This window comes from Pan paniscus, chromosome 19 (genome assembly GCF_029289425.2).
Source record: "Pan paniscus chromosome 19, NHGRI_mPanPan1-v2.0_pri, whole genome shotgun sequence".
Lineage (NCBI taxonomy): Eukaryota > Metazoa > Chordata > Mammalia > Primates > Hominidae > Pan > Pan paniscus.
The window spans coordinates 15,098,474-15,110,877 of record NC_073268.2 but is presented as its reverse complement, the minus strand read 5'-3'; the positions used below and the strand labels follow the sequence as shown (position 1 = coordinate 15,110,877).

At 49.6% G+C, this 12,404-nt stretch overlaps 1 protein-coding gene and 1 long non-coding RNA gene across 2 annotated transcripts in view; one reads left to right on the top strand and one right to left on the bottom strand.

Moving 5' to 3' along the window:
• Nucleotides 1-1,088: 1,088 nt before the first annotated feature.
• The window catches only part of POLR2A (RNA polymerase II subunit A), a 30,044-nt gene continuing 18,728 nt past the window's right edge, over nucleotides 1,089-12,404 (bottom strand). Inside the window, exons 18-29 of the mRNA XM_008962447.5 lie at nucleotides 12,271-12,376; nucleotides 11,970-12,175; nucleotides 7,213-7,437; nucleotides 6,505-6,751; nucleotides 6,063-6,163; nucleotides 4,380-4,484; nucleotides 4,111-4,293; nucleotides 3,685-3,888; nucleotides 3,355-3,541; nucleotides 3,109-3,222; nucleotides 2,776-2,925; nucleotides 1,089-2,678 (exon numbers count right to left, since the gene is read on the bottom strand). Coding sequence (XP_008960695.2) covers nucleotides 1,522-2,678; nucleotides 2,776-2,925; nucleotides 3,109-3,222; nucleotides 3,355-3,541; nucleotides 3,685-3,888; nucleotides 4,111-4,293; nucleotides 4,380-4,484; nucleotides 6,063-6,163; nucleotides 6,505-6,751; nucleotides 7,213-7,437; nucleotides 11,970-12,175; nucleotides 12,271-12,376 — 2,985 coding nt within the window. The 3' untranslated portion in view covers nucleotides 1,089-1,521. The remainder of the gene's footprint in view (nucleotides 2,679-2,775; nucleotides 2,926-3,108; nucleotides 3,223-3,354; nucleotides 3,542-3,684; nucleotides 3,889-4,110; nucleotides 4,294-4,379; nucleotides 4,485-6,062; nucleotides 6,164-6,504; nucleotides 6,752-7,212; nucleotides 7,438-11,969; nucleotides 12,176-12,270; nucleotides 12,377-12,404) is intronic.
• On the top strand, nucleotides 7,878-8,402 carry LOC134729489 (uncharacterized). Its single transcript, XR_010110615.1, has 2 exons — nucleotides 7,878-8,006; nucleotides 8,321-8,402. It is a non-coding gene; the product is annotated as an uncharacterized LOC134729489 (long non-coding RNA).

Here is a 12,404-nt window from a genome sequence, read left to right as displayed (position 1 = left end):
CCCTTTCAGAAGCCCCTCTCCCCCACGAGAGCGAGCTGTTCTCTTTTCTCTTTTGCATATTAAACCTCTGCTCCTAAAAAAAAAAAAAAAAAAAAAAAAAAAAAAAAGTGCTAAAAACAAAAAATGAATCTGTCACACCAGAATCCTATCTCTAGCAAAGATATTCTTTAGGAATGAAGGCAAAACAGACATTTCTAGATAATAGGCCAGGTGCAGTGGCTCATGCCTGTAATCCCAGCACTTTGGGAGGCCAAAGTGGGCAGATCACCTGAAATCAGGAGTTTGAGACCAGCCTGGCCAGCACTGTGAAATCCCTTCTCTATTAAAAATACCAAAGTAGCTGGGCATGGTGACGGGCATCTGCAATCGCAGCTACTTGGAAGGCTGAGGCAGTGAGAATTGCTTGAACCCAAGAGGCAGAGGTTGCAGTGAGCCGAGACTGCGCCACTGCACTCCAGCCTGGGCAACAGAGCGAGACTGTCTCAAAAAAATAAAATAAAAATAAAAATACAAGTAAATCAGAAATGACTTGCACAGGATGTAGAACATTGATACCACATTAAGGCGCTAATGAAAGGGGGAAAAATAGCCAGCTAAAACTAGCGTATTACCCCCAAGTCCTTTTACTTCAGCTTCTGTATTACAACATCTATATAATCTTTTCATTCTTGGTTTGAGGCCAAAATCAAAGTACATTTTTGTTCACTTGTTAGTGACTCAAGAAAAGTGTAGGAAAAAATACCAAAGAAAGTATGCCTCCTAGTGGTGGGATTATGGGTGATCATTTTTCTCCCTCTGCATTATACTTTTCTACACTTCCAAATTACTTATGACAATCAGTAAAACAAGTTAAAAAGCTGTTATGGTCAATATCACCTTAATAGAGGACAAGAGCTGCATCTGTTGTGACTACAACAAACTCAGTACAGAGCAGTGCCTGGCACAGAGCAGGGGCTGTGTGTGGGTTGACTGTAAGGTACCCTCCCATTTTCCTGGTCCCCTCCCCCTAACAGATCAAGCAGCAGCCCAGGCAGGAGGCAGGGGCCTGGGGGTCTCCTGAACCCCAATGAAGCACTCGATGTACATACTTTTGGTCAAAATTAGTAAACTTTATTTAAACTTCAAAAAAATAAAATAACAGACAAAAGGCAGCTTTAGCTTTGTTCTTCCCGAGGATCAGCTGTAACCACTCACAGCAGGAACTACCCCTAAGTTAAAATACCCTTTACCCGCCCCGCATCAAGCCACAGGCAAGGAAGGATCTTCAATTTGGGGACAGGCAGGGGGTGGGTGGGGTAGGAGTGAGAACACCACTGGGCCAGTGAGTTCTAACAGCACGAGTGGAGAACAAGAGTCTGCATCAGAAACGGGATCCAGAAGTTCACCGGGAGCTCTGCCACAAGGCATTTATGTACAACGGAGCTGGGCTGGGGGTGATGCCCCGTGAGGGAGGCAAGAACTGCACAGCAGCACGGGCAAGCTGCCCTGGGCCCTAGCCCGCTGCCGCAACCCCACGTGCCCTCAGTTCTCCTCGTCACTGTCATCCGGGCTGATAGCCGGGCTTGTGAGACTGTAGGTGGGGCTGGTGGGTGAGTAACCAGGGGAAGTGGGAGAGTAGGTTGAGCCTTTGGGGGAGGTGGGCGAGTAGGTGGGGCTGGTGGGCGAGTACTTGGGGGAAGTGGGCGAGTAAGTGGGGCTAGTAGGTGAGTACTTGGGAGAGGTTGGGGTGTAGACTGGAGAGGTTGGGGAATAAGTAGGAGATGTTGGGGAGTATTTTGGGGTGGTGGGTGAATAGGTGGGACTGGTAGGCGAGTACTTGGGAGAGGTGGGTGAATATTTGGGACTGGTAGGTGAGTACTTGGGAGAGGTTGGGGTATACTCTGGGGAGCTGGGACTGTAAGAAGGACTGGTTGGGGTGTACTTGGGTGAGGTTGGGCTGTAGCTGGGCGAGCTGGGGCTGTAGCTGGGTGAGCTTGGGGTATAGGTTGGAGACTGTGGTGTGTATCGTGGGCTGGAAGGGGAGTAACTTGGTGAGGTCGGGGAATAGCTGGGTGATGTTGGAGAGTAGCTTGGAGAGGTTGGGCTGTAGTTAGGGCTGGTAGGCGTGTAGTTGGGACTAGTAGGTGAATAGCTGGGTGATGTCGGGCTGTAGCTGGGTGATGTTGGGGTGTAATTGGGACTGGTTGGAGAATAGTTCGGGCTGGTGGGTGAGTAACTTGGGGAAGTGGGTGAGTAGCTGGGGGAGGTGGGTGAATAGCTTGGAGAGGTAGGTGAGTAGCTGGGAGAAGTGGGAGAATAGCTGGGTGAAGTTGGCGAGTAGCTGGGAGATGTCGGCGAGTAGCTGGGAGACGTTGGCGAGTAGCTAGGGGAAGTGGGCGAGTAGCTAGGGGAAGTGGGTGAGTAGCTGGGAGAGGTGGGCGAGTAGCTGGGAGAGGTGGGCGAGTAGCTGGGAGAGGTGGGTGAGTAGCTGGGAGAGGTCGGTGAGTAGCTGGGTGACGTTGGCGAATAGCTGGGTGATGTGGGACTATAGTTGGGACTGGTTGGAGAATAGGATGGAGAGGTAGGGGAGTAGGAGGGTGAAGTGGGGGAATAAGAGGGACTCTGGGGTGTGTAGCCCCCAGGAGAACGGGGCTCGTAGGCAGGTGACGTTGGCGAGTAGCTGGGAGACATGGCACCACCTGTGGGGAAGCAGCCAACAAAGGAGATGAGCAATGGACAGACTCACCCAGAACTGTGGAGGAAACAAACCTGGCCTGACAGATGGCGACAACTCACCTGGTGAAGGGATGTAGGGGCTTGAGGGACCTGGGGACCCCGGGGAGCCCGGTGTGGGAGACCAGGCAGGGGAGTAACCTGGGCTGAAGCCGCTGGCATCTGACGCAGCACTGGGAGAGAAGCCGGCTGCCCCTGGGGTCATTCCACTCCCTACAGAGTGAGAGAAGCAAGTTAAGGCCAGAGCTGGAGACCAAAGGCCCCCAATTCTCCCTGCCCCACCTTTCACTAGCCCTCTGCGGCCTTCAGAGTTCCAACAATGGCTACTGTTCACGATCCCAGCTTAGCCACCTCTGAACCACCTGGAGGGCGCTCTTCCTGGATCAGGTTACTCACCAACACTGGGGGACCAGGCGCCATAGGCAGGGGTTGCACCCTGGTTCCAAGGTGTCATGGCAGGAGAGATTCCACCCATGGGACTGGGTGCTGAACCAAAGAACATGCCGGTGGCTGCAAAGAGGAACACAGGAAATCGTGAGGAGCAAGAACAGCAACCATGGACTGGTGACACCCTCGCACCCACGGCCTGCCCCACCGCCTCGCCGACGCAAGCAGGTACCGCAGCTGGGGCCTCATACTCACGTCCAGCAGCCCCCAGGCCGGGGATATTGGTGGGGATCTCCATGCCATACTTGCACTTCTCTGCATCAAGCAGGAGGTCAAAGCAGCCAGTGCCGGCCGGAGCCAGCTGGCCCAGCATGATATTCTCAGAGACCCCCTTCATGGGGTCACTCTCACCGTGTGCGGCTGCTTCCATAAGCACGTCCACCTGAACAGAGCAGACCGGCCCCATGAGACCCCTCCACACACAGCACCTGACTGTCCCATCACCACAGCCCAGCTGCCCAAAGTGTGTGCCCTTTTTCTCACACTACTCCCTCCTTCTGCCCTATGCAGAAATTCCACTGTTACCGTTTCCTCAAAGGAACACTTCATGAGTGGTCCTGTGTCCTGGCGGTTGACTCCGTGTCGGGTGATGGCCATCAAGTGGCCACGACAGGTCATGGTATCACACAAGAGAGCCAAGTGTCGGTAATTGACATAGGAGCCATCAAAGGAGATGACGTGGTACAGCTCCCGCTCCAGGGCCTTCCGCACGGCTTCAATGCCCAGCACCTGGCACAGGGGAGGGAAGCGGAGGGGAGGGCCAGGACTGAGCAACTCTGCTCTCTTCCCTGCTTCTGTCGCCACCCAGATCCAGGGAGGGTGTCAGGAGCCACGATATCCCACACTCAGAAATGGAATCAGGCAGACAAAGTCCTGAGTGGACAGCACAGAATGAGGGGCCTGAGAGCCAGAGATCCATGAAAGGCAGCTAGGCAGCACACACGGGCTCACCGTGAAGATCTCCACAATGTCATTGGACGTGGTGCGTACGGGGTCCACGTCCTTCTCACTCAGCACCCGCATCAAGCTCACGCCGTCCGTCTCCAGGATCCACTCCTGCAGGGCCTTGAATTCCCCATCCTCCGTGATGATGATCTTCTTCTTGTTGTCTGTCTGTGGCAAGTGCATGTACACCTGTGGGAAGACAGCGTGCTCAGAGTAGGCAGGGAGGGGAGTGTGGGAGTGGGAGGAGGAAGGCGGTGGCAGAGGGGATGGCTGACCTTGCTGATCTGCTCGATGCCCTGCAGGGTCATATCTGTCAGCATGTTGGACTCGATGCAGCGCAGGAAGACATCATCATCCATCTTGTCCACCACCTCTTCCTCCTGCAGTGAGAGTGAGGTCAGCACATGGCATCCTCTGGTCTCTTCCCCGGCTCTCGCCTCCAACTACAGCCTCTTTGAGGGCCAAACGAGTCAGTCACCAGGCTCTGCCCCTCACAGTTCCAGTGAGACTTTTTTTTTTTTTTGAGATGGAGTCTCGCTGTTATCAGCCTGGGCTGGAGTGCAATGGCACGATCTCAGCTCCCTGCAACCTCTACCTCCCATGTTCCAGCAGTTCTCCAGTGAGACTTTTAATCCTGATTTTACAATATTAAAATAAGCCTAAGGAAAGGCACCCAAATCCCACCACCCCGTCACAACTTCCACTCTCGTGCAGTCCTGCGCCTAGCGAGAGGCGGGCTCCACGTACATGTCATATCCTCCCAACTGCTGTACCCGAGCACACACCATTCCCTGCTCTGGCACTTCACTGCGTGTTCATCTAGGCTGCTGCTGGCATGACAGTGATCTCTTCTAATGGCCATATACTGTATTCCATCAAGACCTATCAATGCTTTTATAACTGTTCTCTGACAGCAGTTCAGCAGTTAGTGAGTTCTTCAGTTTTTTGTTTTTGTTTTTTTAGAGATGGAGTTTCGCTTATTGCCCAGGCTGGAGTGCAATGGTGTGATCTTGCCTCACCACAACCTCTGCCTCCCATGTTCAAGCATTTCTCCTGCCTCAGCCTCCTGAGTAACTGAGATTACAGGCATGCGCCACCACGCCCGGCTAATTTTGTATTTTTAGTAGAGACGGGCTTTCTCCATGTCGGTCAGGCTGGTCTCGAACTCCCGACCTCAGGTAATCTGCCCGCCTCGGCCTCCCAAAGTGCTGGGATTACAAGTGTGAGCCACCATGCCCAGACTGAGTTCTTCAGTTTTTATTACTAAAGCACCAGGTACCAACATGTGCCAAACAAGTATCTCAGGAGCCATGCCCAGGAGTGAAGTCACTGATCCAGCCTTTTCATGGGTCTTGTTATGGCTGTCACACGACTTCCCCTAGGACATAGCAATGCCTACTGCCCAACCTGCCCCCAAGTCTGGCCCCTGCCTCAGGGGTGGGGCTTGTATTCCCTAAGCAAAGCAAGCTGCAGGAGCCTTGGGGGAGGAGAGCCAAGTGACAGCGCGACAGGGAGGCACTCCTATCTCCTATTTCAACACCACCTGTTTTATCTACTCGGCCGGTGCTGTGGATTTTGAAAATCGTTGCTAATCACCATTCCCTATCCCTAAATTAGGTGGGTATGACTGGCCCCTCAAATGTTTTATTTTTTGAGATAGTTTCACTCTTGTTGCCTCAGCCTCCCAAGTAGCTAGGATTACAGGCACATACCACCATGCCCGGCTAATTTTTATTTTTAGTAGAGACGGGGTTACTCCATGTTGGTCAGGCTGGTCTCGAACTCCCGAGCTCAGGTGATCCACCCGCCTCAGCCTCCCAAAGTGCTGGGATTACAGGCGTGAGCCACCACGCCTGGCCGCCCCTCAATGTTGATTGCATCTTCTTTTCTTTGGTATCTAACATGATTCATGAGTTTTATACATGTGACACACTGACTTCTTCTAGGACCCCCATTACCTCTTGCATCTTGTTCTCATCGCTGTTCATGATGCGAATACGGAGCACCAGCTTCTCTGCATTGTCATCATTAAAGATGCAATTCAAGTCATCACCAAAACCTAGTGGGGTGAGGAGCCATGAGAAAGGCTGCAGCTAAGGGGACTGGCCCCAGCCACTGTCCACTCGCAGCTCTCTCTGAGCAAGGCTCTCTTTTGGCTCCCCGCTCCTCACAGAAACTTTCTTTTCATAGAACCCTCTGGAAAGGGGAAGGGAGAACATTGAGAAGAGAAAGGGAGTGCAGAGGGGACCTGGAGAGTTGGAGGATGCCTCGGAGGGGCGGAACTGGTACATGCATGGGGGTGAGGGTGGGTAGCTCTTTGGGGGCTCAAGTGCGGTGAACACGATAGGTGGTAGCCCAGAGAGCGGGGCTCCTGAGCCGGGCCAGCCCTCCTAGGCTTACCAGCATTGATCTTTTCAGCAATCTGCTCCATGGTGAGCTTCCGGTCAGTCATGTGCTTCCGATCCAGCTCCACCCGCAACAGCCAGGGGGAGATTCGGGCCACATCAAAGTCAGGCATTTCATAGTAGACATTCACCCATTCCTGATCCTCTGCCACCACCGTGCTCTGGGGGTTGGGGTCATAGTAGATGGCTGTGTTGGCAGTCACCTTCCTCAACGTTGTATGCTCCAGACGGCACAGAATATCCTGGGAAGAGACAGAAGTCCATGACACAGGGAACTGAGTAGCTCTAAACGCCTCTTCTAACCCTCCTTATCAAGGGAATCCAAAACCCTTTATTCAAGGGGAAAAGTTCTCCTTTTTTTTCTTTTTCAGATGGAATCTCGCTCTTGTTGCCCAGGCTGGAGTGCAGTGGCACAATCTCGGCTCACTGCAACCTCTGCCCCCAGGTTCAAGCGATTCTCCTGTCTCAGCCCCAACTAGCAGCTGGGATTACAGGCACACACGACCATGCCCGGCTAATTTTTCTGTTTTTAGTAGAGATAGGGTTTCACCACGTTGGCCAGGTTAGTCTTGAACTCCTGACCTCAGGTGATCCACCTGCCTTGGCCTCCCAAAGTGCTGGGATTACAGACATGAGCCACCACACCCAGTTGAGTTCTCCTTCTTTTCTTCCGGCCAAAAAGCCCAGCAGTCCTGATCCCTACCTTGGCTCTCTCAGCATCTCGAGCAGACTGGCCCAACAGGAAGACAGTAAGCGAAGGGGTCTTTGGCTTCTTGGAAATGTTGATGAGCTCCTTAAGTCGGGGCACACCCAGCGTCACATTCTTGGCAGACACACCAGCATAGTGGAAGGTATTCAAGGTCATCTGGGTGGCAGGTTCTCCAAGGGACTGCGCAGCCAGAGCCCCCACCATTTCCCCGGGATGCGCCTAAGAAAAAGCTAGCATCAGACAAAGCCAACGCCTCTCTTTCAGTGAATGAGTACGATGCGGATCTGCATCTGGCTTATCACAGGGCCAGGACTGTAATCTTAAAGGACATGGGTAGATGAGTTCGGAAAAGGCAGACAGACTCTTAACAAAAACAAAACTCTTATTTGATCATCCCCTTCCTCACACAAGAGCTTCCATTTATAGGACGCCATTTGGCACCTGGTATGCAGCACATCCAAAGAAAGCTACTATACCATCTGAGATCCAAATTTTTTCTTTTCTGTTTTTTTTTTTTTTTTTTTTGAGACGGAGTCTCACCGTCGCCTAGGCTGGAGTGCAGTGGCACAATCTCGGCTCACTGCCAACTTCCGCCTCCCAGGTTCAAGCGATTCTCCTGCCTCAGCCTCCCAAGTAGCTGGAATTACAGACGCGTGCCACCACACCCAGCTAATATTTTTTTGTATCTTTAGTAGAGACGGGGTTTCACCATGTTGGTTAGGCTGGTCTCAAACTCCCGACCTCAGGTGATCCACCCGCCTTGGCCTCCCAAAGTGCTGGGATTACAGGTGTGGGCCTCTTTGCCCGGCCAAGATCCAAATTTCTAAACGTATGTTAAAATTACTCCGTAAATATTCATTTTATAACAGTTAGCTAAATAGGAAGCTCCCCATATGTGTTATGAGATAGTCACATACGAAATTAAACTTAACTGGAATCACAGTATCTAACTTTTTCAGACTAATTTCTTCCATTAAGCAAGTATACATTTAAGGTTCATCACTGGCAAAGACAGAATTTCGTTATGCTGCCCAGGCTGGTCTCAAACTCCTGGGCTCTCGTGAGCCTCCTGCCTCGGCCTCCCAAAGTGTTGAGATTAGAGTTATGAGCCAGTGCATCTGGCTTATCACTGTCTTTTTGTGGCTTGACAGATTTTTTTTTTTTTTTTTGAGATAAGAGTCTCACTCTGTTGCCCAGGCTGAAGTACAGTAGCATGATCTCAGCTCATTATTGCAGCTTCAACCTCCTGGCCTCAGGTATCCTCCCACCTCAGCCTCCCAAGTAGCTGGGATTACAGGTGCACTCCACCACACCTGGCTAAATTTTTTGTAGAGATGGGGTTTTGTCATGTTGCCCAAGGGTGGTCTTGAACTTCTGGGCTCAAGCAATCTTCCCACCTCAGCCTCCCAAAGTGCTAGGATTATAGACATCAGCCACTGTGCTTGGCTGTCCGTTACTTTTTTTTTTGAGATGGTCTCCCTCTGTCGCCCAGGCTGGAGTGCGGTGGTGCAGTCTCAGCTCACTGCAACCTCTGCTGCCTGGGTTCAAGTGATCCTCCTGCCTTACCCTCCCAAGTAGCTGGGATAGCAAGCATGTACCACCACACCTAATTTTTCTATTTTTGGTAGAGTTGGGGGTTTCACCATGTTGGGCAGGCTGCTGGTCTGGAACTCAAGTCATCTACCTGCCTTGGCCTCCCAAAGTGCTGGGATTACAGGCGTGAGCCACCACGTAGGCCCAGCCTGTTCATTACTTTTTATTGCTGAATGATGTTCCCTCGTACGGACATACTACATTTTGCCTATCCATTCATCAGTGGATGGACACTTGTTTTCACTGCTTAGCTACTGTAACATTGATATGAACATTTGTGTATAAATGTTTGTGTGGCCATATGTTTTCTGTTCTCTCGTGTGTGTGTGTGTGTGTGTGTGTGTGTGTGTGTGTGTGTGTGTATAATCTCTCTAGGAATGAAACTGCTGGGCCATATGGTAACTGCTTTAACTTCCTAAAGCAGTTGTACCTTTTCTACTAGCAATGTATGAGGGTTCTAATTTTTCCACATCCTCGTCAACACTTGTTATTATCTGTGTTTTGGATTACAGTCATCCTAGTGCATGTGAAGTGGCACATCACTCTGGTTTCATTTGCATTTCCCTGATGGCTAATGATGTTGAGTATCTTTTCGTGCACTTACTGATCATTTACATGAATAGTACTCTTCTTTGGGGAAACATGTTTTTTTTATTATTTATTTATTTATGTATTTTTTAGTAGAGACGGGGTTTCACCGTCTTAGCCAGGATGGTCTCAATCTCCTGACCTCGTGATCTGCCCGCCTCGGCCTCCCAAAGTGCTGGGATTACAGGCGTGAGCCACCGCGCCCAGCCTGTTTTTTTATTTTATTACTATTTTTGAGACACAGTCTCACTCTTGTTGCCCACGCTGGAGTGCAATGGCACTATCTCGGCTGATCGCAACCTCCACCTCCCGGGTTCAAGCGATTCTCCCGCCTCAGCCTCCCGAGTAACTGGGATTACAGGCATGTGCCGACATGCCCGGCTAATTTTGTATTTTTAGTACAGACGGGGTTTCTCCATGTTGATCAGGCTGGTCTCAAACTCCCAACCTCAGGTGATCCACCTGCCTCAGCCTCCCAAAGTGTTAGGATTACAGGCGTGAGCCACCACGCCCAGCCAGGAAACATTTGTTGAAATCCTTTGAGACTTTTTATTGTTGACTTTTTATTGTTATAGTCCTTTATATATTCTTTATGTATGGCCCTTATCAGATGATTTCCAAATATTTTCTCCCATTCTCTGTGTTATCTTTTTACTTTCTTGATAGTGTCCTACGAAGCATTAAGTTTTAAATTTTGATGAAGTCCAATTCATCTGTTTTTTCCTTTGGATGCTTATGCTTTTGGTGTCATACCTAAGAATTCACTGCTAAGCCACAGTCATGAAGATTTATTCAAGTTTCCTTATAAGAGTTTTATAGTGTTAGCTCTTCAATTTAGGCATTTTGAGAGTTTTTGTACATGGTATGAGGTAGGAATCCAACTTCATTCTCTTGCATGTGGATATCTAGTTGCCCTAGCACCATTTGCTAAAAAGAGTATTCTCACCCCATTTAATTAAATTGGGACTCTTGCAAAAAATCAAGTGACCATAAATGTGAGGGTTTATTTCTGGACTCTCAATTCTACTCTATCAGTCTTTATACGTATCCTCATGACAGAAGCACAGTCTTGTTTACTGTAGCTCTGTAGTAAGTTTTGAAATCAGGGAATGTGAGTTCTCCAAACTTTTGCTACTTTTAAATATTGTTTTGGCTATTCTATATCCCTTGCATTTCCATATGAATTTTAACATCAGCTTAATAAATTTCTGAGAAAAAGCCAGTTGGAATTTTGATAGGGATTATATTGGATCTATAGCTTATTTTAGGAAGTATATTAATATTAACAATATTAATATTCAACAATATTAAGTCTTCCAATCCATGAATATGAGAGGTCTTTCATTTAGGATTTTTTTTTTTTTTTTTTTTTTTGATACAGTCTCACTCTTGTTGCCCAGGCTGGAGTGCAATGGTGCAATCTCGGGTCACCGCAACCTCCATCCCCGGGTTCAGGTGATTCTCCTGTCTCAGCCTCCAGAGTAGCTGGGATTACAGGCATGTGCCACTATACCCGGCTAATTTTGTATTTTTAGTAAAGGTGGGATTTCTTCCTGTTGGTAAGGCTGGTCTTGAACTCCTGACCTCAGGTGATCTGCCCACCTCGGCCTCCCAAAGTGCTGGGATTACAGGCATAAGCCACTGCACCCGGCCTCATTTAGGTCTTTTACAATTTCTTTCAGCCATGTTCTATGGTGTTCCCTAATACATTTTTAATTATTTAATTTATAAAAACTGACTTACAGTAAACAAGTTCAGAGGTATGCCTGTAACAGTGCTTTACCCTCTTACTATCCTATAAAATCCTTAAAGCCAGTGAAAGCACATTCCAATATCCATAAATCTTTTTTTCTATTTACTCTCTCCAACTCCCTTTTTGAGACGGAGTCTTGCTCTGTTGCCCAGGCTGGAGTGCAAAGGCACACTCTTGGCTCACTGCAACCTCTGCCTCCTGTGTTCAAGCGATTCTCCTGCCTCAGCGTCCTGAGTAGCTGGGATTATAGGCACACGCCACCACGCCCGGCTAATTTTTGTATTTCACCCTTGTTTCACCATGTTGGTCAGGCTGGTCTCGAACTCCTGACCTTGTGATCTGCCCGCCTCGGCCTCCCAAAGTGCTGGGATTATAGGTGTGAGCCACCACACCTAGCCCCAATTCCCTATCTTTATCTAAATTAGCCCCTGCACACAGCAGAGAGTGTAGAGAAAAAAAAAAAAGAACAATTCTCCTATGTCATATCCCAGTCATGCCACTTACTTCCTATATGACCATCACACAATCCAGTCACTCTCTCCAAGCCTCAGTTTTTGTCTCTGCAACATGGGACTAACAAACCCTCCCCTACTAGGAGTGTATTAAAGCCATGATGGTATAAAGCGATAATGGGCCAAACACAGGACTTGGTAAGGTACAAGCAGTCTCTCCATGAATGAGAGCTATTATTAGGTGGGACAGAACCTACAGAACCTATTCTGTAGGTTGTGGACAGAAGTGGGCTGCTCTTGGAAACCACAGAAGTCAACAGGTAAAAGGAGGAAAAGAAGACTGCTGTGAAGAGCACAACACTCACAATGGCTTGGTTGAACTTGGACTCAATCTCCCCAAGCAGCCAGTCGAAGGCCTCCCCACTGAGCCGAAACTCCTCTGCCATGCGGCGGGAACACAACGTGGACCGCAGGTGGATGTTGAAGAGCAGCGTGGCATTTTCCTGGGCCTGTCGACTTAGTGGGTCATCCCCATTCACAATCACCAGCTTCTTGCTCAATTCCTTGACTCCTGGGGACCAATTAAAGGTGAGGAGATCATTAGACCAGGGCCCAGCAGTCTCCTATCCCCTAGCCTGGCTTGGAGACCCCTAAGCAGGTACTTACCCTCCACCACTTTGATGGGGTGCAGGTCGGAGGGAAGGCGTGGGTTGATGTGGAAGATTTTCTGAGCATTCCAGATCATCCGCAGCAGGTTACAGGGGAGGACGACCTGAGAGAGGGGGAAATGGAGGGAGGGC